Source organism: Carassius auratus, chromosome 12 (genome assembly GCF_003368295.1).
Source record: "Carassius auratus strain Wakin chromosome 12, ASM336829v1, whole genome shotgun sequence".
Classification (NCBI taxonomy): domain Eukaryota; kingdom Metazoa; phylum Chordata; class Actinopteri; order Cypriniformes; family Cyprinidae; genus Carassius; species Carassius auratus.
Genome location: NC_039254.1, coordinates 2871563 through 2898380, shown reverse-complemented (window position 1 = coordinate 2898380; position 26818 = coordinate 2871563). Strand labels below are relative to the sequence as shown.

General features: G+C 35.5%; 4 protein-coding genes across 6 annotated transcripts in view; 1 reads left to right on the top strand and 3 right to left on the bottom strand.

Annotated features, from left to right (window-relative positions):
- myo1d (myosin 1D) overlaps positions 1-5794 on the bottom strand; it is a 67679-nt gene extending 61885 nt beyond the window's left edge. Inside the window, exon 1 of the mRNA XM_026276261.1 lies at positions 5322-5794. Coding sequence (XP_026132046.1) covers positions 5322-5416 — 95 coding nt within the window. The 5' untranslated portion in view covers positions 5417-5794. The remainder of the gene's footprint in view (positions 1-5321) is intronic.
- Positions 5795-7079: 1285 nt separating this feature from the next.
- LOC113111492 (uncharacterized) lies at positions 7080-12111 on the bottom strand. Of its 3 annotated transcripts, none has more exons than XM_026276259.1 (8): positions 9937-10031; positions 9699-9773; positions 9510-9575; positions 9352-9414; positions 9019-9088; positions 8130-8573; positions 7954-8046; positions 7080-7840 (listed from the first exon to the last, which is right to left on the bottom strand). In XM_026276259.1, the coding sequence occupies exons 2-8, from the start codon at positions 9771-9773 to the stop codon at positions 7443-7445; spliced, it is 1209 nt and encodes a 402-aa protein (XP_026132044.1). In that variant the 5' UTR covers positions 9937-10031; the 3' UTR covers positions 7080-7442. The 3 variants fall into 3 exon arrangements, with proteins under 3 accessions (XP_026132044.1, XP_026132045.1, XP_026132043.1); XM_026276260.1 differs by lacking the exon at positions 9937-10031 and adding an exon at positions 12022-12111 and having other exon boundaries at positions 7081-7846; XM_026276258.1 differs by having other exon boundaries at positions 7082-7846; positions 9937-10030.
- Positions 12112-14327: 2216 nt separating this feature from the next.
- pdk2a (pyruvate dehydrogenase kinase 2a) lies at positions 14328-21718 on the bottom strand. The gene is made up of 11 exons (XM_026276257.1): positions 21467-21718; positions 20406-20547; positions 19436-19507; positions 18886-19070; positions 18716-18805; positions 18479-18556; positions 18202-18278; positions 18024-18122; positions 16788-16898; positions 15576-15689; positions 14328-15189 (listed from the first exon to the last, which is right to left on the bottom strand). The coding sequence occupies exons 1-11, from the start codon at positions 21582-21584 to the stop codon at positions 15046-15048; spliced, it is 1230 nt and encodes a 409-aa protein (XP_026132042.1). The 5' UTR covers positions 21585-21718; the 3' UTR covers positions 14328-15045.
- Positions 21719-25085: 3367 nt separating this feature from the next.
- The window catches only part of tbkbp1 (TBK1 binding protein 1), a 44300-nt gene continuing 42567 nt past the window's right edge, over positions 25086-26818 (top strand). Inside the window, exon 1 of the mRNA XM_026276256.1 lies at positions 25086-25341. The gene's annotated coding sequence lies outside the window, so the exon portion shown is untranslated. The remainder of the gene's footprint in view (positions 25342-26818) is intronic.

Here is a 26818-nt window from a genome sequence, read left to right as displayed (position 1 = left end):
TCTCTGTGCAGTTCGCTGTGCAGGATGGGAATCGGGTTGCCATGTGTCACAGCTGGACTCCACGTGGCCCTGCTGTTAAGGCAACAAGTGAGCTTTATACTGTTGATATGGGAGAAGCTAAGGCTTATTTGGCCAACAGGTTCACAGAACTGAAATCCTCAAGATATAACTATGGCAGGAAGATCAAATTTAAACACCACTATAACAAATGGTGTCTTTGAGATATTCCCCATGAGGACTTATAAAAAGTTAATTTCATTCAATGAAGGACAGAGGCCAGAATTCATTTTCTTGCCTGAGTTTATATTTGTCTCCAGTTTGTAGGCTATTTGTCCAGTGGCACCATACTTTAGGCTACATATGGAACAGTAACAAACATATGGGCTCAATTTAATTTACACAGTTTCTTTTAGTGTTCTTTAAACCTAACCTTAGACCCCTATTTGCAGTTATTATCTGGCTGATTCTGCTGTGAGGAAATGACAGATTTACAGCCTTCTGCTAAAAAAATTCCCTCATTCCAGTATATGAAAAAAAGCCAAATTAGGGGGGTCGGCGCCGACCAATATAGCGATCCCAGGGGCTACCGACGTGCAGAGAGTGGTGTTCGACAGGGATCCTCAAGCTGAAGGGATCCCCCAAATTTAGTGGAGATCCACCAGCAATTTTGCGAGAAAGTGACACCAGTCAACACTTTCACTTCAGAAAGGAGGTCTCTTGTTCAGGCAGCATTCAAGCGTTGTCTTATTCAACCATAAATGCCCTGAAACGTGGACTTCACATGATGATTCCAGTTCCAAGGGAACGTTCAAGTTACATTCAAAGGGCATTAAAGTGTGTGAGATGTGAATTTATATTGTATTTATTTACAGAGGCATATTATCTCAGTATTCTCTAGTAAATTTCGTCTGTGTATGAAGACAGTGCAAATCTGTGAATGAATGTTCCGAGGTGAAATAAACTTCAACGGAATAAAGTTGAATGGAATTGAATTTAATTAAATTAAAGTCGAATAAACTTCAACTTGACTGTTCAGTGCACTGATGTCAGACCCATTTTGGATAATAACATTTATTGTTAAATGCCCTGCCTCAATTACTCTGTTACGTCATTATAAGTGTTTGATCACCACATCTGAGTGATCATTGCAAACAATTGTGTTTATATATATGTATTCTATTTATGTATATAATGTATACACAGGAATGGGAAAGTGTCCAAACTTTGACTGGTTCTGTACTATAATATACAAAAAGAATATTGACCAATATATCGATATCAGCCTTTTTTTTTTACTCCCAAATATCGGTATCAGCCCCCCAAAAAACATTGGTCCTGCTCTAATATTAAGAATCACTACTGATTTCCACACCGATAATAATAAGAAATTTTACCTGAGCACAAAATCATCACAGAAGTATTTTGAAAATGGATTGTAACCCTGAAGACTGGAGTAACGGCTGCTGAAAAGAAAACTGACTGTTTCATTATACCTTTGTGTGCATAAGTGACTTCTTTCAAAGACATAAAAAAATGGTTCTGAACACAAATGTTTAAATCGTAGCGTGTAATATATATACACACAAAACATGAGGGTGTTCTCCTCTCCTCTCTTTCAAAGGTATAAGCCTAATATATTCTACCACCTAAAATATGCATGATTATATGGTAAGCTGCATTTTATTATTTGCATTCAGCATTGTTTCTCTCCCTGCTCTCTGTGACCAGCATGACACACAACAAGTTAAGAACCACTGCAAGATACAATATATAATAATTTCTCAATTTTAAAACACCCAACACAATCAAACCCATTACACTAGCTGCTAGTGGCTTAAAGAGCTGTGTGGGTCAAAGGTTACATCTCTAGTACAGGAAAATATCAATAGGAAGAGCAGTGAGGCCTCATAAGTTGCCAATACGCTCTTCCTGAGCCAATTCTTTCTGTTACTTCTAGCCACTATACAAGAGTCAAAAGTTAAACTCATCTAAGCGGAGTGAAAACATCAAGACTATCAAGGAAAGATTAAACCATACATAAAGTATACAGTACCGCAAGTTCAAACTATGAAAATTACTAGTTTGTTGAAGACTTTAGACTTGACTTTTGTCTGAATGACACATGAAAGCTGGAAGGCTCTGCCACGGCATACTAACTATCAGCTATTTCATCTGCGGTATCACAGCCAGTGTCTGGAAGAATTTGGAACATGGTCTCGGGCAGCACTTGTAATTGTTTTTGGAAATGTGCAGAGGATTGCCAAAAAATTCCCCAAGATCCTAGGGGCAGACAAAACAACACTGCCATATAAAGTCAAGCCCTCAGCGCACATCAAATTAAGCTGTTATTTCAGAATGCCCACAAAAACTCTTGCTCAAAAAATGACGTTGTGTAAACATAGACATGGGCAGAGATCAAATCATGCTACAATGTACAGCATGTGTCAGCAGTCCCAACGCTTGTTTAACTCTTACACCTCACTGTAAGAGATTAACCCTCACAACTAAACAAACTTGCTTAAAATCTCTTGGTTACACATTCTGAAATAGCTTTGCGTAGAAAGGCTGCATTTCAATTTTGTTATATTTAGGAACTTCTTTGGAAGAGCAAACCCAAGCTGACTGTACGCACAGCTTATTTTACTGAATAAAACATACACATTATCCAAATGAGTTCAACCAAAGTTTTGCTTTGACATCACATATGGTCTTCCTGAATTCAAAGCAAACAGCCTTCAAAAGGCATCATTTAAAAAGTGATTTCCAGTTCAACAGCACTCTTCTTTATCACTCCACGGGGCACAGGATGTGATCTGGCATCAGCTCTTCCAGCTGAAGCCCCAGACACAGATGTGGAGACTGAAGAAGCAGGAAGTTGGCCTGGTCACACCCTCTGCAAATAACAAACTGCACACTCCATGTCCCAGCCAGGAAGAAAATCAGGCCATGGCTAAGAGGTGGGAAAAAGAGACACCCTGTGCTTTTTGAGTCACTGGAACCAGTAAGCAAGCATCTCCTGTTGTTAATTAATGTGAAAGTTGTTTATCTGCATCCACATGGTGTTTAAAAAATGTATTCATAATTATGTATATATCAGATACACTACTGATGGTTTGGGTGATTTAAAAAAAAAAAGTTTTAAGAAATTAATGATATTCTGCAAGCCCACGTTAAATTACAGCAAATACATTTATAATATTACAAAAGATTTACATTTCAAATAAATTCTGTTATTTTTATCTATCAAATAATCCTGGAAAATAGTATTATGATTTCTAAAAATAAATATTAAACAGTACAACTATTTTCAACATTGATAACAAGAAACACTTCTTGAGCATCAAATCACTATATTACTGTAGGGTGATTTCTGAAGGATGAATCTTTATTATTTATAGTTTATCCAAAAACATCTCCCTCGATTAACTGGAAACACTACTTGTAATATCCCCAGAACAATAATTTAGTGTCCTAGTGAGACATCCACATGTAGGTCACTAGTTAAGTTGCCAAACAGAGATGCATATAATTGATTTTATGGCATTGTAACATCAACCATTAAAGGGGTCATATGATGTGATATCAATGTTGCCTTTCTCTTCAGAGTGTTACAAGCTCTTGGTGCATGAAGGAGATCTGTAAAGTTGCAAAGACTAAAGTCTCAAATCCAAAGAGATGTTCTTTATCAAGTAAAGACTATCACGCCCCCCTAAAACGTCTCATTCAAACACGCCCCCACATATCTATGTCACTATGTGGAAATATTTGCGTAATGCCGCCCAAATGTTCATGCAAAGAAAGAAGGTGGGGTTTCATTAACTGCATTTAGACATGAAGCAGCCATGTCAGGGAGATGCTGTGTGTCCTTCCGAAAGTAGATGCATTTAGAAATCTTTAAGATTACTTACAATAGAACAGCAACGCATTTTATGGACGACTGTTTCATGAACCTAAGAGAAAAGGTAATTCTGACTTAGCTACGACAATCTGGTGCTTCTGAATCAGCTACTGTATGTTTTGTTATTAGTTTAAGTATTTGCTATTGAATGTTCAAATGCGGAGTTTTGCACTTTGCGTGTGTGTGAGTGCGTGCGCGATAGCGAGAGAGAGAGAGCCGGGTCACACAGTGGAGTCAGACGTCTTAACCGTTCAATGCTTGTGTCCTGCAAACACATAGGAGTTTCATCACTGTCTCTGTCACACCACTCTCTTCCCTTTTCGAGCTCGAACTGATGGTAAAACTAACAACAATCATTTACTGTCTTTACATTTATTTTAAAAGATTAAGCTCACGATTATGGAAAGGGGCATTACAGTTCTGACTAGTGCTTGTGGTGTTCGGCCAATCACAATGCACTGGGTCTGTTGGCCAATCAGAGCAGACTGTGCTTGTCGGAAGGAGGGACTTAGAGGTGGGGCATAGAGGACCTACAATTATGTACAGTATTTGAAAAATAATGTTTTCTTTTAACATTAAAGCATTTCAATCTATTATTTTATACCAAATACACAAAATAATGATCTTTAAAAAAAAAGCATCATCTGACCTCTTTAACGAAAAGTTCTGAATTAAACTACATTCACCTCAATCTTATTAGAGCCATCAAGTTTTTTTTTTTTTTTTTTTTTTACAGTGTGCTGATGAGGAAAACTGATCCACATAACCAAAACAAAAAACACAATAGCAGGATATCCACTGTAAACTTGTTTGAACAATAAGGCCAATCAGAGGGGAGTGCATCCATGGTCAACACACCTCTGAGCCTGACATACAGTACTCTGGCTCAGCAGGTGCAGCCAGTTATATAAAGCTACAATAGACATAGCAAACACAAAAATTCCATGAATTCCTTTAATATTGAAATGAGATGTGTAATTCATTGTTCCCTTGACCTGAAAAAAATGTAAGGCTAGTTTATTCCAGATGTATTACGCACTACCTAAAATATAAGTCAATTACTAATGTTTTGCAAGATGTTTTGAATATCTCCTCCATCTGACCATAGTAGATCCTACTAGCTAATAAAGCATTATGCAATGATGATGATTCAGATTTGTAGCCTATTGTTAGTTAATAGCTCACAGTATGAGCTCAGTTCAGAAACGTAACCACTATGTAACTACTGTAGGTGTAACACGAACTTGCATCACCTAATGATCTGAGTGCGTGTGTAGTCTTTTTGTTTTATTATTCTTCTTTTTAACAATTTAGATTCGAATTAAAAAAAATACAGAATACAAGTACCATTATTTATGATAGCTTTCCCGTATCAAAGCACATGGCCAGAGGGATCCCAGTAACGTTAGGTGAAATATCTTACCTGAGTTTGAGGTTTGCCATAAACTCGTCCAAAGAGACATTGTCCAGAAGAACGAAGTCCGCCTTTCCGAACTCCAAACTTTCGTGTTCTGCCATATTAACGCGTTAGTAATATAAGAGGCAAAAAATGTAAAGCTAACTGTTGAATATCCCACGAATACACAAGTCAATTCGACAACAGCAAACAGCAGGGATAATGCATGTCCATGAATTTGTTTACATTTGACTAACGCAATATTCGTCGGCTTCTTTTCATGTTATCAGTAAAGGAATATATAAACACGCATTGTTTGTTAACTATAAGTTGTTGTCGTCTTTTCAAAGACTGAAATGCCTAAAGCCACACACTCTTTGGTCGCCTGAAAACTTCACACAACAGGCTCCCGGTGTTTGAGCGATAGTCCGCTACATCGAACAGTCGCGCCTCTCAGTCTTTTTTCCACGAGCTTCACTCGTCTCGCCTAAACACACTGTGGCTTCATTCTCGCGTAAGCCCCTCCCCCCGAGGGCGCGAGCTAAAGCTTACCTAACATCAACGATAAAGTTACAAAGGTGGACACATGAAGGCAAGCAGTATTCACATCTACTTAAACCTAGAAACTTTTTGCTGCAGTAGCATACTTATTTTTATTACCTAATCCAACATTTACAACAGGCCAATTCAAGCTATCCAGAAGCGAATAGTTAATCGCCGAAATTTAAATCATAATACAGTTAATACATTATACAGCGAATTATACAGTAGCCTAATACTGGAAGCAACGTGTCGCTTTTTAGATAGCGACTATTAGCAAAAAAAAGTACTGTAAATAATTCTTAGCATCTAAGTGAAATATAACTTAAGAGTTATCTCACTGGATTGCTATTCATAATTTAAAAATACGTTGTTGTAACATACGTTAGGCCTACTAGTCTAAGAAATAAGAAAACGTTAAATGTTTTTTTTTTCATAATTGGCATTATAATATCAGTAATTTGAAGGGGACAGTCACATTTGAATTGAGCATAGTTAGCATTCTTTTTGACTATTAGCCTAGTCATTAGTGAGATTCTGAATATCCCTGGAATGTCCGTCTGTCCTCTGACCATATAAGGAAATGCATGCAATCCCATTTGAGAGAACCATATTACAGTTATGCAGCAAATTATTTAAGTTAATTACAACAAACCTGAAATTTAACAACACAAAACCAAATTTACAGGGAAGCACAATAGTGAGTGAACTTTTTTTTCTTTTTTTTTATATTATAAAACACATTTATTTGTTTCGTACATGATTTTGGGGCTGGTTGTCAACGTGTCTGTATCGACTTCAAAACATGAGGAGGAGTTGTTTAAGTTTAATGACAACTGAAGATGGCTTCAAGTTGCTTAGTTCAGCTGTGGCAAAGTGACATCCTCCCTGATTAAACACAATGAGATGACTCTGCTGCCCCCACCTGTGTCTCTAGGAGATTGGGACAATATTATTCCTAACACTTATATAATAGTTTACCAAAGTTATCTACAATAACAATAGTAAAAAAGAAAACAAAATTATTTACAAACAATATTTGTTATAAATATTTATATTTTAATCGATTTAAAAATTTTGTATTATATATTATTGTTATTATTATAATACAATATTATAATTATATTTAAATAAAAATATATATTTTTTAATGTAATATTATAAAAGCAATATTTGTTGAACAATATTACTTAGTAATATAAAATGCACATTTAAATATAATTAAAAATTGTATATTCTTATACACAAGACACAATATTTCATGGCATTTTTATAGGAACAAAAGCAGTATTTTAATTTGAAATATATCTTTCAGCAAGGGATTCTTTCAGCAAGAGAACAAATGTTGTTTTCTTTTACACTATTATTATTGTAGAATTCATAAATATTATGTGTATTATATATATATTTGCATTTGGAATAAATTTCTTAGCAAGACACATGTTTAAAAATAGTTAAAGCATTATATAAACAGAACTAGCAGAACATGTTTTAACATTAACATTGTACATTTTATGTATGTCAAACCAACTAATTGGTACTATTAAATTGGCCTCTAATTAAACTATAAATGTTCCCAATTTTGCTTCAGCTGACACTTACATTCCCTTAGATTTTTCTCACCATAAGCAATGAACCCCCAAAAACTATGGTGTTGGATGCATTATTTGCCCAAGAGCGGCCACGGTTGTGGGTCACATAAACCGTAGCACCCTTGCGCAGAGTCGTCATGTAGGTAGACAGATTCCCAAAAGAGCTGGAGCCCTGAACATTGCTATGGGACACAGCCACCCAGTAATTATTTACAACCAGCCATAGATCAGTTGCCCCACTGCCCCCAGTCTGTGAGGAGTAGAAGAACTGATAGACTCCAGAAACCGGTGCTCTGAATATCCCGGTGCGAGTGCTGAAAGCCCCTCCTTGATTCACATACACCTTCCTGTACATTATCCTGTTCACTTTTCCTGAGATGCTGGCCGGGTAGGTGACAAAAAAATGGACGTTTGCTTTCACTACAGACCACAAGGAAAGAAAATGCTGCATTATTTTCCTTAAGATCATTTTAATAACACAAACTAAATTCTCACAGTGTGATTGATGATAAAAAGAAATGACTCACCTCTTTTGTTTTTCCTACACATCCAGGTGATTTGGTCTCTGCTGATGCAAGACTCAGATTTTCTGCACTTTCCACAGACAAGTGTGTTAATATCTGAAAGGATGGTGTACAAGAGTCAATAGCTTATATATAAATACCTCAAATGTTTCTTAAAATCCACTTGCATCGTATCTTACCTGCACAGTATGCCAAATGGCAAGCTACGGGTTTGACAAACTTATAGACGTAGTAGTTTCCCCTACATGCTTTCACTTGAATGGGAGGAGATTTGAACAAACAGCAGTTGTTTTTCCAGTTTCCACACAATTTGCGGGTGACCACCCCATCTCGTCTCCGGGGATGACCGCCAACGAGCCATAGTGGAACGTGCGTGCCACACCTTTCTTTCCTCACACACCTCTCAGGCATCTGGATGGGTTTCCCACGGTAGAAGAGACGGTACCAGCCCTTCCACTGGACATGACGATCACAAACAACATTCTTGGTGGTGTAGTTTGTGGCTCTCCAGGCATGGTCCAGCATGGTATAGTGATAGCAGGGGTCAGGGGACTTATCACTCTCATCCTCACCAGAGCCTTCATCTCCATCCTGGGTGAGGGTATACAGCAAATGGCTGCTGCCTATCAAAGACAGACATAAAAATAGCCCTTTTTGTGTATATATATACATGACCCTGTACCACAAAACCAGTCTCAAGTGTCAATTTTTCGTGGTTTATTAGGATCAGACAATACAGCTATTTGAATATCTGGAATCTGAAGGTGTAAAAAATCTAAGAAAATCACCTTTGAAGTTATCCAAATAAATTCCTAGCAATGTATATTACTAATCAAAAATTAAGTTTTAATATATTAACAGTAGGAAATTTACAAAATATCTTCATGGAACATAATCTTTACTTAATATCCTAATGATTTTTGGCATAAAAGAAAAATAATCAAGAACTTTGGGCCAGGGCCAGGGTCAAATATATAAACGTAGTAAATCATTAATTATAACATTTAATAATAATAATAATAATTAATACATTTAAAGCATACCAGATTTATTTATTTATTTACTTACCTGTTTGCAGTGATGTCAAATTCATCTCCACGTCTGTATCAATAGGCTTTTGTGAACAGTGTGTTAATGCCTGCAACAAAATAATCATAGTAGTTTCTGAAGAAAATTGTTTAGCTCACAATAGATACATTTAGATATTTTGGGCCTTATTTTGACTTTGAGATAATGGCACAATTAATCTGCATATACATTTACTATATATTTTACATTTAATTTTTAACAACAGCATGCTTAAATCCTTTTGAATGTCCAATACTATTTAGCGGATCTGGTAAGATTTATTTATTTATTTATTTCTAGCAAATAATCTTTCATTATCAGCTTTAATTTTACCTTGCTCAAGGCTTCTTGCTTTTGTTTCATTACTACTTGTTCATGTTTCAAGCTGTCCATCTCCTAAATAAATGCAGAGGAAAAAAAACAATTCTCATACCACTTTCCCATTAGAAACTGAAATGTTTAGCACTCAGAAGCATTTTTAAATTCACCACCTTATACACAACAGCAAGTTGCTCCTGCAAAGGCTGGTCAACCATATTCCAAGCTCTGAACATATACTGGGAAACATGCAATGAAAGTTAGGCACAGTTACTGTGACACTGTATTTGTAATGTAAAAATATTTTAAAATGTTGGCCTTATTTTTTATAACATTATTATATTAACCAAATCAATGCTTACTGAAATATCTCTGTTCGCAGTGACGGCTGTACAGACAACCAGCACGGCAAACACTTGAACACATAAGGAAAGCATCTAAAGGTGAGAGTAAAAACTGAATTAGACAGCAAACATTTGGGATTATCAGATACTGTAGGTTACTTACAGTATGCTTACTGAAAGTAATTTTATTTTATAAGTGATCTTATTTATGTATTTGTTTTTTTTATTTTAGAAATTATAAGCATGTCAAGCTTACCTTTTCACAAAGAGCAGATCTCTATGCGTTATGCAAGTCAACTATATAGAATAAAGTTTATATACTGCACTAGATTATGGGTGGGCACTACTGCCATGAAAAAGGAAGTTGCTGGTTTGACTTTCACACCAATATTCTCTTACATGACACTGGTGACACTCTTCACAAATAAGCTGCTAACATGCACATGAAAAATGGCCACAAGCAGTTTTTGAGCTCATGAGGTCAGCAAAAACAAAATTGGCGCAAAAGTGTATTTGCATATGTGCAGGCAAATTACTATTGAAGTTGCATGAGTCAAACTATGTCAACGTAAAAATAAGTCGACAATGTGTAAAAGGGTCAAGGTCAAGACTAGGTCAGTATTTTGAACTTATGAAAAAGTTAATTAGCTTTTTATGACTGACCAGGTTTTAGTTATGAATTACCAAGTCAACCATTACTTAAACTCATATTGCAATTTAACAAGTTATTTGACAGTTAGAATTATGCCTTTGCAAGTATCATTCAAAAACCACATGTCAAGACACTGGTTAGACCAAAAAAAAAAAAAAACTTGCATTATCAGCAGAATAGTCACCAGAAAGGTCTACAAAAGAACTTATTTTTGCACAAACATGCATTTATTTAACATTAAATAACACTTTAAATGTATTCCGCATTGCTGTCTAATGTTCACAAATGAATATTAGATTTCTATGAGATTACTTTCACATTTAAAAACAATGAAAAACTAGGTTCAAAATTAACTGCTCGGAGAGAAAAGACCATTGAGGAAGATTTAAAGAGTAATTATAAAGCATAAATGATAGTGAGTAGGAAATAGCTTCATGGAAAAAATGCACAGTGAGTCAAAGATACTTGACTAATAGAAATGACTGCCAGTGTCTGGGGGAAGTATGCAGTATTATCGTTAAATAATAATAAGGATCGCTAACACCAAAAGCCACCACTAGGTGGTGACATTTAACCTATTAAATACATTGTTGTTTTTTTGTTTGTTTTGTTGTTTATGTTGTTGTTGTTGTTTATTTTATTTTATTTTATTTTGCGGGACAGGAAATTGTAAATTAGAAACCTGGTAGAGGTAATGCATAACCATGTACCATAAATATACACTTTGATATAGTTAAAAATATTCTGGTGAATTTATCTAATTGCTTTATTGTCTTGCTGTGAATTAATTTTTTTTCTGTATTTTATTTCTGTATCATTTATTCAATTTTATGTATCTATATATGCACACATATATCTCTGTTATTTGTTTGTGTGCCTATCTGTATGTATGTGTTTTGACATTTTGGCAAAATTACATTTAAAACAAACATCCCAATAAAGTACTTTAATTGTAGGAATCAAGTTGAAGAGGTTTCATGAATAAAATGGGAGTGATGAGTTTCACTGGTGGCTCATTAAATGAACCACTCAAAAAAAAACTGAATCCACTCATACAGTAGTCCTCTAAGACACAAAAGCTAAAAGGTGCAATTCTGTATCTTTTTACACGTAAATGTTACATATTAGCATCTTAAAGGTAGATATTCTATACAACTTAAAATTACATATTAGTGGATAAAGTGTACATGTTAATACCCACTGAAAGGATACCACCCTAGTGACAGTTTTGTACATTTTATTTTGAGAGTGCAGAGTTCTTTTAAATAAATGTAATCCACTCTTATCTCATCTGGGCATACTAATAGAATACAGTCAAAATTGTGCTTTTGATCGCATTCCTGTAAAAACCCATGCCACACATCGTTTGGTAATGTATTAAAGCATTTGGCAGTATCCTCAACTCTCACTGTCAACAGAGCAATGAGCAGTCGATTGTGTGATTAGATAAGACCAGGCCAGTCAGTACAATAGTCCACCCAGGAAAACAATGTTTTGATGTGAAGCCCAGGCCTCAGCCTTTTACATAAGCAGGAGACATCAGTAAACAGCCCTGGGGACTGACAGACATGCCAGAATGAGAACAGCCGCCTGGACAAACCGATTACAGCCTGTTGTGAACTGTGATATGTTTGCATACATTACTCACCCCACCCCACCCCACCCAACGACCCCTCCATCTCCACTCACCCGCAGACAAACACGTACACTCCATCCTTTATGGCCTGCTTTGAGGGCTGTACTTTTACTATCGAGGTTCCTGGAATTGCATACGGTCACTCATTGCTGTTTTCGCACGTCTCTGTAGATTCTAGCACATAAGGGTTTGGTCTTTAACAGCTGCCTAACAGGGCGCTCTTTGGAAGGAAGCCATCTGTTTGAGTTTCTTTTTACTGCTTAGATACTCATGCAGTCTTGTGCACCTGCGGGTATATATAGCAAAAAATTTAAATAAAAAAGCAAAGCTAAGAAAAGCTGTGGCACAAATATTGACAGGTAATATTGGTCAAATGCACTCTTAAATATGTTATATTAGCATTAGAAAATGAAAAAAATCTTTAATTACTCACCTTCGTGGTGTTTCAAAGCAATGTGACTTTTCTGTAAATTATTTGTTTGAAAGTGTAGAGGAAAAAACACCATTAAAAGAAATTATGAGCAGGAGCGGTTCATGATTGCTCAAAAATGAAAATAATTCGATAAAAGAAAAGGTTATCACATTGATTTCATGTTTATCTAGTGCTGAAATGTTTCAGAGACTCCAGGATGTAAACAAGCTATCCATCTACCCTTACACGGAGTGCCGCATAGCATGTGATCTATGGTATGTGATATATTGTAAGAGGAGCACTTGTTTATCAAGCAGTTCTTGAGGAGGTTAATCCATCAAGAACACTGTAGTCCCTGTGGACACAAAATTAGCTTGATGTTATTTTCACATTCAGCAGAAAGTGATTTTGTTTACTGCACATCTGACCTTCATTTACTACTGGACAGATTTGCTAAGTTCATTGTTTAGTCCAGGCTTGTTGTTCCATTCATACCTCTCATTGTTGCCCATTGACCTCACTTTCCATGTTACCTCTGACTGTAAGTGATGTGCTGTTTACTATGAAATTTAACCTTTGCCTTATTGGGCAAAGGACCAATGTGTAGAATCTCGATCCACACATGCCAGTCATCTTTGTTCTCTCTACAATTCGGCCTTGAAAAAACAACTCTCTACTCATCCTTGCGTCAGCCCACATGTAGATCCTGCATCTTTATCGGGACAGATTTAAAGATATTTAGCATTACATTACTTGCCCCTCATTGGATCCTTTGCAGTGAATGGTGCCATCAGAATTAGAGTCCAAACAGCTGATAGAAACAGTACAAGAATACATTACAAAGTAAACAACACGACTCCAGTTCATCATTAACATCTTGAAAAATGAGAAGTAGATCCATTATTAAGGAGGAATAATGAAACAAATACATTGTGACCGGTGGGTCGAGCAGGTGTCGCTCATTTCCAATCACTCCACCGGCCTCGCCCGTTCCCACGGCTCTCGGCCCCACCCCACTCGTCACATACATTATTAAGGAGATTTAACTGTATTAAATACCAGTTCATAATCCATAATAACCTTTCCTCAAGTGAAAAGGTCCATGCCCTGTTAATCAAATTCCACCAACATATTTGTTAAAAAAGGTTTTGGACTGTTTTCACTTGTAAATAGTGCTTGATCTCTGCATATTTCTCTCCTGATTCAGACAAGAACAAATTTTGCACTAAAGAAAGCTATATTATGGACAGAGAAAAAAAAACATCTTGATGGATTCAAACATGCCGGGTTTTCACAAGATGTTAGCTGATGGACTGAAATCCTGTTAAACACACGAGGATTATTGTGATGGTTTTATCAGCTGGTCGATCTCATTCTGACGGCACCCATTCCCTGCAGAGGATAATTGATGCAAATGATGTAATGTTAGTACATTTTCAGCTCATTTTAATTCTTAGTTGAGCTATTCCTTATTAAAGATTCCACTTCAGTGTAAAATGTCCACAAAAATTTTTTATTTCCATTCTATACACATCTATTGCTTAAGATGAAAAATGTATTACAAAAATAAAGTTTTTTCAAGGATAACACAACACAACAAAAACAAAAATATAATACATTGAATATGGTCCTTACATGTAAGGTTGTATGGTACAAGTTCAAAGCAGATGGTTGATTTAATACAGTAGGCATGCTCTCAAAGCAGAATGCTTAAAATAAGAAGCTCTGATTACATGCTATATAATATTCAGAGAGAACTAGTGACCACGGGCCCACAAGACTGAAAAGGCAACAGCTGAGCAAAGGTCGTTGAGCTGACATCGAGAAACTAACTTCAGTCAATGAGGTATCTATCCTTCAGCACGTTTAAGAATAAACATGCACAAAACACTGTGTTGGTTCATAAGTTGTAAGTCTTTCAAGTTTAAATCAATGAGATTATTTGTCAATTCTAGTTCCAACCAGTTCTTTCTTAAATTCTTACACACCAGGAATCACCGTGACATATTTGGCCATACACTAATACAGTCCCAATTATGGCCTCCAATGATCTGTTTTTCCTCTGTATAAGAATACTCCTAAAGCAGCAATCAGTAATTTAATTACAAGTGTTTCTGTGTTGAATGCAACATGCTCTTCTTGTAGACTTTTACATAAATGATCCACCAGAGGTTGCATATTGGTTTTTATCACCCGGTCTTGGCCCTTTATCTCTGACTTCATGTGTTCCTGGGCTGGCACAAGCCTGTTGTTACATGCTGGTTCCACTAATCTAGCTGGTCATTTTCTCTAATGCAGTGGGCATGACCTCCGTCTGGCTCACTTCACACTGGAACTTCCACTTCCACAGTCTTCCGAAAAACGGAAGAGCCGTTCAAAGGCGATTAAATTGGCACTCTGTTCCACTTCATATGAGTTAGTATCGTTTAAGGTAACACTGTGACAAAGCCTATTTCTCAAACCTTAAAAAAATCTAATTATATAGTCATGGTGCAGAGGAAACCAATTACATGCAACATCTACGGTATTGGTGAGAGACTACGTGGCTTCAGAGTGAGTGGTGAGCTGGGTCTCGGCCATGTGGACACTTTGGCCATCGCCATTCACTCATCTCAGTCAGTCATAGAATCGTCCTTTATCCTTCCTGGAGGCTACATGCTTCTTTTCACTTAGCCAGTCTGAACACGGCCAGGTCCAGAGGCTCTCGACTGGGGACACACCAGTCATCTGCCCCTTGTGTGACTTCATAGTTCCGTCGAGCGGTCTTATTAAACACTGGCAGTCTCTCGACTGAGTCAGTGGATAAAGCCTGAGAAAACACATGATGTAATCTGTTACATCACAATGCAAAGTATTCTCTGATTTACAGGAAGTTTTCAGTGTTTTTAAATGTGAAAATTGTGTTCAGAAGACTTCTAAAGAATAGACTTTTGGCAGCGTAGCGCTATATTTAATTTCTGGCAGGAATGGAAACGAGGGTGTAAGGGGCAGAAGCGTTCAGTGGATTGTACTGTTGTTTAACAACATTCAACTGTTTAGCTGATGAATCATCTTTACAAAAATATATTTTAGTAGACAAAACAGTTGTGAGTTGTAGTATGATTGTATGTATGATTGATGACAAAACATTTTCTAAAACAAAAGAAAAGAAAATTCTTTGGGTGAACTATCCCTTTAGGTAGGGTTTAAATGTACCTTCAGGTGAATGACTGCATCAGTGCCATGGCCCTCCATAGAGTACAACTGAAGATCACCCTGGAAGTACTTGGCATAGAGTCGAGAAATGGGCAACCCATAACCAAACCCGGCCTGTGAACAAAGGTTGGCTAATTTTATAAAGAGGCAGTATCATAAGTATCAGTGAGATTACTGCTGAACTTAGTTCTTGTTTAGTTTTTGTTTTTATATATATATATATATATATATATATATATATATATATATATATATATATATATTAGTGCTGGGCAATGATTAAAAATCGCATTATTGGTTTACAAACACTTTAAACAAATAGGGTGCTTTTTAAAGCAGTGTATATATATATATATATATATATATATATATATATATATATATATATATATATATATATATATATATATATATATATATATATATGTTTATATAGTTAAAGGTGCTGTAGGGAACTTTTGTAAAAAAATATTTTTTACATATTTATTAAACCTGTCATTATGTCCTGACAGTAGAATATGAGACAGATAATCTGTGAAAAAATCAAGCTCCTCTGACTCCTCCCAGTGGTCCTATTGCCATTTGCAGAAACTCCATCGCTCCCGGTAAAAAATAACCAATCAGAGCTGCGGTCCTTTAACTATAACTTTAACTTAACTTAAAAGTTAACTTGGTAACTTTGTTTGTGTTAAAAATGTAGAAAAATTTATATAATAAGCGAGTACACCATGAATCCATTTTCCAAACCGTGTTTTTGGCTTGTCCTGAATCACTAGGGTGCACCTATAATAAGTGTTTATATTCAGACTATTTTAGATTGCTTTGGGGGTACCGCGGCGGAGTAACCCAGTACCTTTGTGATTCTTCATAGACATAAACAGAGAAAAGTAGTTCCGGCTACGATGTTCTTCCGCAAGACGCAAGCAGTTCTGTTTATTAACCGCTAGAGCGTCAAAGGTTCCCTAGCACAGCTTTAATTTATCATTAATCATGTTAAAAATTACAAATCATACCATCTTGTAAACTTGCTCAAATAATATATAAATAAATACACTTTTTTAATATTTATTTCATTTGATGTTTAATTCAAGTAACAAATGTTTTTGTGGCTTTAGTTTTAGTTAATAATAATAACCCTCAAAAGTTACACTTTAATATATGTACCTTGCAATCCCATTTTTGTATTTAATGTGTAATGCAGTAAAGGCTCACCAGGGGAGCCCTACGTTTATCATCCATCTGGGGTTTTGGTGCTGTGGAGTACATGTAACTGAAAAGATTCTCAATCTTCCTAAAGGGAACTCCACCACCTCGGTCACTCATCTACGAAGACAAAAATAGCATTATTAAAATAAAAAGTGAAAAAAAAAGAAAAATAATGAGAAAGAGAGAATTAGGGCACATAAAGAAAAAATCTGGGTTAACAGTGAGCGGGCAAGATGCCAGACCAACAGACAGGAACTGGCCATGACTTTCATCCCTGATCACGACTGGTTAGCATGTACCAGACTCAAATCAGTATTGTCAAAGTGACCAAACAACAAGGCCAGTCTGCTCTCTTGTACTGTGTTATGCAAGAGCAGGTGTTTCACTGATGGGAAAATGACTGATGGCTCTAGTTACATCAGACTACAATCACATGGAATTTGTATGAGTTTAACAACCATAAGGTTAAAAAAGATCATTAAGAAATAACAATTAAAAAAAAAATGAAATAATTTCATTCCAATAAAATATTCAGGGATATAATTAACCAAAAAGTATAGTATATAGTATTTTCTTACAATTTTAAAATTAAGCTTATTTTAAGAATCTTTTGTTACAATTAAGCACAATACATTCAATCCATCACTGCAACAAAATAAAAAAAATCTCATTACTGTTATCTAAAGAACATTTTTAAATTGCAGGTATTTATAAATCATTAATCATACTTTAATTTATACAGATTTAAATTACACATTTTTTTAAAGAAAGTATGTTAGATCTGTTGCAAAGTTAAATCTCAAAGACAAACAGATCTTTTTTATAATAGTTAAGACATAATAACTTTTCCGTCACATGCTTGTGGTATTCAGTCAATCACAACACACTGGATAGCTGGCCAATCAGAGCACACTGCACTTTTCAGAACAACGATCTTTGTAAAAATTGTGTTTCAGAAAGGCGGGGCAGAGAGGAGCAACTATAATGTACTTTATGTGGAAAATAATGTGTTTTTTTAACCTTAAACCATGTAAACACATTGCATTACACCAAATACACAAAATAATGTTCTTTTTAGCATTGTCAAATGACCCCTTTAAAAACACATAAATTAGATTTTACTGGAAAATTTGCATAATTGCATGAAAAAGTCAAAATTTCTGTTTTAAATAATTTGTTTACAGCATACTTTAGTAAATGCTTCTGGAAACAAATAATTTTAGTTTTTCAAATTAAAATTACCTTGATAGTGAGGTCCTCTCCTCCTATGGCCACCATAACTTGAATGGGTGGAAGATTACTGCCTTCATCATGGTTCTCAATGGTTGCCCTCATTGCATTCTGAAGAAAGAAACATCATCATGACAACATTAAGCTTATAAACAGCATTGTTTCAGGACAGCATATTAGATGGGCTTACCTTGAACAGTTCAAATAGCATATGGTACAGATGGGAAGGCACGTAAACTATGCTAATAGGCTGGTTCCTGTTATCAGCTGAAAATAAAAGAACATAGTCACAGTTTCAATATTGCCTATAGCTGCTAAAACATTATCATTGCTAAGCTCTGAACAATTCTGCATGAAACAAAGAGAACCAATAGATGGAATAAATTCAGTATCTGTATCTTACTCAGCCTATAAATTGTGATTTTACATGCTATTTAACAGAAACTTAGATTTTCCTGTGTTCTTACTGTTGAGTTCCTGAAGCACCAGGTCAGGAGAGCTGAGGTAGTACTGATCACACAGCATCCTGGCACTTTCATATGCATCTATATAAAAAAGGTGATGAAAAAAACATGAAAGTCTGTATTTGTATTGACTAAAAAAAACAAAAAGTCACTGATTTTGAGAAGCACAATTGCAACAAAAACCAACTCTACATGCTGTTTCAGATCAGATTGATAACAGATAGATTTTGCATAATATACCTTTAACAACTTCTGTCACCTGGCAATGAGGGTCTATACTGCCAATGGTATTGGGGTGAACTGGATTTGTGGCACCATCAAAAACAAGAGCTGAAAAATCAGATAAAACAACATAAATACAAGCAATTTAGGAAGCAATAATTATTATTTGGTCTGAATATCGTGCTTACTGTGCTGGTTGATAAGCATTCTGATTGATATCCGGCTCAGGTAGAAACGGTCCAGAAAATACTGAATATTCTGATTAGTGACCGGATCTTGACCAAATACTTCTTTATATTCAATCACACCCTGGGCCATAGTGGGTACAACATCATTGTGCCTGTTTCGGATGTTGACCAGAGCACTTACAAACCTGTGTGCATATTCAAGAGCGTTAAAATGTGCAATGAACAATGAATAACATATCTGGGTAATATATGACACCAAAATCAAGACAAAAAAAAAAAGTATATACTGTAATTTTATATGTAACATTATCTTCATGACAATAATATATGCCAACCCTTTCAATTCTCAATTAATCGATACTAATGAGAATTTTTATAGGAAAATGTGCTTAATTGTCATGAACATAATGGCACACAATAATGAAAAAAAATGTTTGTGCTAAAACATTGTGCTACAGTAAATATAAGTTCTTGTTTTTCATTTCAGGTCAAATGTAGGATGTTTTTATTTATATTTTTCATGAAATTTACTCATTTAATTTCTACTTACTCCTCCAATACACTTTGTTCATCTGGACTTTTCTCCAAGAATTCCAGGATCTCCATCAAACTCTGTATATACCTTTGCAGACAAACAAAATAAATAGGATTTAATTTATTTCAAGAAATTTTATAATATTAAAGCAAAATTAAATTCTGTGTGAGCACTGAATTTTTTTATTATTATTATTTGTTTGTCCAATGTTTCCAGAACAGACTGTCCGATTTGACAGATCTTTGTAACATCATATCTTATCATAACCCTCAAACTTTAAACATGTTTTGACATGAGCTCTATCTATCCGTCTATCTATCTATCTACATTATATATATATATATATATATATATACATACACACACACACACACACACACACACACACACACACATATATATATATATATATATATATATATATATATATATATATATATATATATATATATATATATATATAAACTGCAAATCTATGATTTTGCTTAAGATAAATGACAAGTGGTTTAATCTAGTAAACAGGTGCATTTACGAGGAAACTGACCTAATAACAGTGGAAAAACAACCGTTAAACAATTGTATGCTGATGCATATTAAATGAATACATACATAATTCCATATTAATGGCAGACCTACTGCCCTAATGGCTATGCCTACATTTCCACTTCCCAAAGTCAACAACGAGGGGTTAGTATGACGCCTTAAAGCAGGAGGTAGGGAATATAGGACAAAGTTCACAGCAGAATATCCCTCCTTGAAGAAGTGCAGCTCCCACCCTGAAGCTGAATATAGGGCAAAGTTCACACGCTGAGCAAGTTCAGAGTTTGGCCAAGTCTCAACTAGACCGCGGTGTTTTCGTGTCATACTAAATATAAACACCACGTCTCTGGCCATCTAATCGCCTTTTAAACAATATGTCGTTGCTACAACAAATCCGGTCAAAGCTGACCACATTATGAAAGCAGTAAAATGTTGTATAGCTCACCAGCTTTCAACCATTTGTACAGAAGGTGTGGTAAGTAATCTTTGTGGGAGCAAGTTAATCTCTTTCATGATGTTTGACAGACGCACTGGCAGCTCTTGTCTCAGGAAAACAAAAGACGTTTTTTCACATGCGTTGGTGGAACCTGAAAGAAAGCAAGATGTCAAAAATAAATATTATAGCACGGTGATACACGCAATACAAGTGTTTCAACTATCATTTGGTATAATGGTATGGGTTTGGGATTAAAATGCTTGCACTTTGATCATAAGCAGTGCAATTAAACACAGTAAAATACAGATGTATGTACAGCGCAGTGATTGCAAACAAAGCCAAAAGCGGTTAAATGATGCAACACTTCGAGCCTATGAACAGTAGGGTTGGGAATTCCGAGTCATTTCCCGCGTATCGGTTCTTTTGAACAGTTCGTTTAAAAGAACCGGTTCTAAAGGTGATTGAGCAATGCGTCATCCCATTACCTCTGACGTGCTGCAAAATATTATGATGTTGGAAAATATTGGCTTTGTCGATTAAATTGTATTAATTAGGATGTTTAGTGTAATTTATTGTGTCCCAGTTCAGTTGCAGCCATCCAGTATGGTTTGTTTTTAGTTTTGCTGCTGTTTTGAATTTTCAATTAATTTGCAAGTCATTGGTTTACTCCGAATTCTCTTAATATTTACTTAGTTAAAGTTCAAACGATAGAATTTTAAAGTCAGACCGATTTAGCGTTCAATAGATAAGTAAACAAATCCCGACTGATTATGTGAGTCGGTTCAGCGAATTTCCTGAAAAGATCCGATTCAAAGAACACATTGTTCCCGAATCAGACATAGCTACACACAGCTGGTTAAGCAGTAAATGATTTCTGCATCAAGCAGATTTAAAAAACACATGCAAAACAGATATCATGCGCGTAATCAGAAACGAACTAAACTGCAGTATAATACTAAGATGACGTTGCATTAATACAACTGTATGTTCTGCAGCTGACACACGATCACGTTTAGATGAAGCTATTCTTTATCATTCTTGGACTGCAAATCTTTATAAAGAACACTCACCAAAGTCCAGAAACTGTTTCATAGAAAGTGGGGAAGGTGAAAATTTGGAGAAGTGTTCAATGTGACGAGGCGCACTGGCCAAAGCAGCATTCTTCATTATAAACCTGACGAACTTCATTTCGATGAACGGGTCGAGACCGAGATACACCAGATAGACCAGTTGCAGAGTTTCAGTTTTTTTCAATAGGCACGGTGTTTATAATGCATGTAGTGGGATGTAGGCTGTATGATGGTCTAAGAAGCAGCTGTTCTTCCAAGAATACTGAACAGCCAATCACAGCCAGAGGTTCTTATTACTAATACAGATCCGTCCAATAGCATGCGGAGGCGGGGCAATATGCTGCTCATGATCCTATAAATATAAGCATTCAGGGACAATAACACGTGTGCATTGACAACTGTGTGGTTTGCGTGCTGAAAAGAGAACATTTGTTATTTCCATCCTAAATTGTGTTGATCATTATGAAAATCTAATTATGAAAAATTAAAGTATAATTAATATCAGAATGTCAAGAATTGTATTGATAACGTAGCCTATTAATTTTACTTCACTATATAAAATATCTACTAAAATTAAAAACTGGAGTTTAATTACTTCCTTCATCTTTAGGGTAAATAAAAGTTGTGATAAATTAAAAACACCTTTGCATTTGATAAAATGAACTTGAATTGCATTAAAGATATGGAAGTAAAATAATGACTTATGTCTTTGAAACAAAAATTGCATGAATTAAGTTAGTCTTAAAATAAATGTATCTAATGTAAGCATGTATCATAATGAGAAAAATATTTTACAGTGACTTCAGAAATACAATATAACCTCTTTTAAACTTTATTTTACCCCACTGATCTTTTTCATGACATATGGGGACAAATCCATAATATGCAGAATTTCTCTGTCAAAAGATTTCTGTTTTTTAATGGCCAGTTCGTGGTTGAGGACATTATGATCTATGAAAGACTAACATGCCAAATCCATTCTTGCATTACGAGATCTTGATAAGAGTAAGTCAGTCATCATCATGCATATTTCACTCTCTTCCTTCCAGACAGCAATCAAATGAGTAAATTTAGAGATATGCTTAATTTTAAGGGTTATCTGCTTAGATAGATGCATGATAAATGTCAAATGTGTATCTTTAAAAATGTATTAACTGCGATTAGTCAGCAGATTCGCGTGTGCATTATAATTATGAACTGTGCAGTGGCTCTCATCAGATGATTTCTCACAATGGAGACCTAAATCAATTCTTAGTAGCTCTTTCCATGATTAAATTAAAACAATTCCCATATGTTCAAATGTACAGCTCCACGCTATTGGACAACTGCGCCACCTTGTGATCAGCTTTACATTTTTCCCGACTTTCCACCATGGTTAATAGGATATTAAATCCGTTATTTTAGAACATAGTTTGTGGTGTTTGTGGTCGTTTTATTGTAAGTGTAGTAAAACAACAAAAACGCTGTATGTTAAAGCACTTTATGTGGCCTTAAACACAGTTCATTTGTCCCTATAGTTTTCGTAATGCATGACTCCTGAAAAAGGGAGCAAGCTGAAGGAAGAGGAAGGAATCTTTGAAACGCATGGTTATTCTGTACTTTATTAAATGTAAAAAAAAATCTGATAACTCGTAGTTAATATCCTTGCCGTAAAAGTTGTTATCTAAACTCCAAAGTATTCTGTCTATGCAGAAGTCGTTTTGCATAGTCATTAAGACCTGAGAATAAGAGGAGAAGAAAACATGCCAAGTGGAAATTTCCTTTGGTCAGTCATGGGCCACTGGTGTGCTATTTTTTACCTGCACTGAATGGAACAGCTTGGAGCCAAAGGTCATGGTCACTCTCAGGCCATTACTTATCAGTAGTTGTTTTCCTACCTAGCAATATTTGACAACAGATTTCACAATAAATCCATTAAAATTATAAACAAATCTAGATTTCTATTCAAAAACATCTATATTTTAATAGCTAGAGAACTTCTATGATAATTACTGTAATTCTAAAGATCTTAACTTTCAGAAGTGTTCCATTTAAAAAGTTAGAAATATTTTGCTATGTACTCTCACTGACCTCTGCCATAAACCATGAATGAGTGTAAAATAATTATCTGATTGGTTCCCATTTTGGATTGACTCACACCAGAGTTATGTGAGTGATGCAGAAAAAAAGCAAAGAGAGTAGAAGCTTTCAATAATAATTATTTATAATAAAGATTCCTAATACAGAGTACGCAAAAAGAAGTGTGTCAAATAAGTAGGATGTGACAATACGCAGTATTCATGAAGGTAAACAATACAGATAACCATTATGGAGATCTGAAATGAATAACTACACTCTAAGAATACAAAACTGCCACTGAGTTGGTATATACCCTTTTAAGAATATTGTGTGCACTTTAGGTACTAACATTCATACTTTTAGAATACTAATATGTACTTCACCTTTAATGGAAATGTACTACTGCGGGGTATAGAAAAGTGAAAGTTGTGACATTTGCCAAGTATGGTAGCCCATACTTGGAATTGGTGCTCTGCATTTAACCCATCCAAGTGCACACACACAGCAATGAGAAGTTAACACACCGTGAACACACGCCCGGAGCAGTGGGCAGCTATAGATCCAGCACCCAGGGAGCAACTGGGGTTCAGCCTTGCTCAAGGGCACTTCAGCTGTGGGTATTGAGGGTGGAAGAGTGTTCATTCACTCCCTCCCACCTATAACTCCTGCCAGCACGAGACTCAAACCGGCAACCTTCTGGTAACTACGGCTCTCTAACCGTTAGGCCACAGCTGCCCCCTGTGTGTATAGGTGCAAAAATGTTGTACCCTTTACCTAAGACTCAATAGATACTTTGCTCAAGATTTAAAAAAATGGAAATGTATTTAGATCACACATATTCCTGCTGTTGTACTGAATATGAGACACAATGAATCACAGTTACGCTGCACCCATGTGTGATATTACTTGTTTTTACTGTACTGCATTTTTTCTGTAGAGCTCAAGCTGATCCCAAATGAAACCATTTCTTTAATAATGTTTTTCTTTGTGTAAATGGCTTGAAATTTCCTAAATAAATGCATAAATGGGTTTAATTAGATAATCATGTTTTTGAAGGGAAAATATACTATTTTTATGACTTTATTGTTTTTACTGAAACAAAAATATAGGGATATACTAGAAAATATAATGCAATAATAAATCAAACATTTCCATATGAGAAACTAGTGCCTATAGACTTTTAAATTCTGCAGTGAAAAATGTATGGCTATATAATGATACTTATACTAATGACAATGTACTAACAATGATATTAATAATGGTAATGATACTAATAATGATGTGAGTGTGTGTGGGTTGTGTGTGTGTGTGTGTGTGCATTATTGAATATAACATCACGTAATATATGCAATTTAATACAAAATATACAATTTAAAATATCTTTTTTTTTTTTTAGAAAAGTGTTAATTTCTTATGTATCATTCATTATATTGTAATATATCAACACAACATATTGTTCTGTTATACAAAAAAAAAAAAAAAAATCCATTGTGATCGTAAATAATAGGCATATAGAAATATATTTCCTGTGCTTAAGGGTAGCCACACAGCGCAGGAGTCTCTAGGACCCGAAACAACCAGGAAGTAATGCCCATCTGAACAGGACACGAGGGTTATGTAGTGCTGTGTCGGTGATGTTTTATATTGAATCTTCAGCTGTGGCGCTCAAACTCTCTCTGATTCGTCACTGAGCGCATCTGAACCAACAACAGCAGTGAAGAGCAGCGGGCATCAGCCTCATCCAATTAACCAGCACGTCTGGGGTGCCTGGCCCTTCACCGAAGACATGTCAGCAGAGGACGCATCTAGTACATACCGTGAGTGCTCTTTCCCTTATTTTTCATGGAATATATGTTTTGCTGTGTATGGTCGGAGTATTGCAGTGCGGGTTACATCATTATGGGCTCTACAGTGGCAAACAGTGCACAGCCATGTTTTACAGAGTGCTTTACAAATGTCCGTGTAAATTCAACGCAAGACGACACGGGAAGCGTTGCATGTCGAATATGCATTTACATATTTGAACATAACTGTCTTTAGGATATCTTCTTTATGTAAATGCAATAAGCACAGACAGTTTTTGATACAAAAGAAGACGCTTGCGGTTTGACATCGGCATTGCTCAGCCGCTGCAAACAGCTCGTCAAATGCAACAAAACCTGCGCTGGAACGGTTATGATCTTTACGAAAGCACAGCTGATTAAGACTAAACGGCCGTGGATATTATATTTAATGACTTGTTTCAGACGGTGGGCGAGATTTACAACCTGATTAAATTATAGAATACAATAAACAGCCAGGCTATAGGGAGAAATAACAGCGGATGATGTGGTTTGTCCCGTACAACACTATTAATAACTTTTCCCTTACTGTAGAGTTTTCCTTTTTCCTTACTGTGTTTGAAGAATGATGTTCAAGATGATATTTCAAAACTCGGTTTTTACATTTATCGAAGGAATGGTTAACCTTATGATAACTTACAACTGCTATATGTCGGAAAATGTGTGAAAATATAAAACTTTAGCCATGAAGGAATAAACCATTGCATCATTAGCAGGCTCGCTGTGTTGTGTAATGAGAACAACAGTCCCTGCACAACCGCATTACAATGAGCTGATGTGGCGATTGATAGGTAAACTAATCCCACTTAACAATAATTGTTTCAAAGCACTGAATTGTTCAAGACTGGCAGACTGTTGGTATATTGATGAAATACAGTTAGATTACATTTTTCTTAGTTTTGTGTAGGTCGTGTGCAATGTGGTTTAGCAGACGGTCATCGGTAATAGTGCACTGGACAGCTCCAGGTGCTGAACCGAGTGTAGTCGTTCAAACGTGGATAATAAATGTAAGATTGACTCTGATAAACAGGAATGACATGCTCAGAACTGATAGAAATGTATTTTTAATAAACACAACAGAAACAGGAGTGAAATGTGTACAAAATTGATTAATTATAATTATTATCTTTATTTAAATTTCAATGGACAAAATATGCTAAAATGCTACAGTTAAAGAATGCATGTTAAAACTATTTATTAATGGTGAAATTTATATATTTGAGAGATAAACAGCACATATGTATCAGCTTGATTATTGTGTTATTTTATTGATGGCATATTAATAGTACATGATTTAATGACATACACAGTTCGAAATTGTAATGCAGTCGCCAAAATTCAATCTTGTAATATCTCAAACATTATCACTGTATTTTTAAGTTCTGGAAACTAATCATTTTTGAAAAGTTCTCTTCTCTCTGATCTCTGCATAGGTCTGCTGAACTCATTTTAA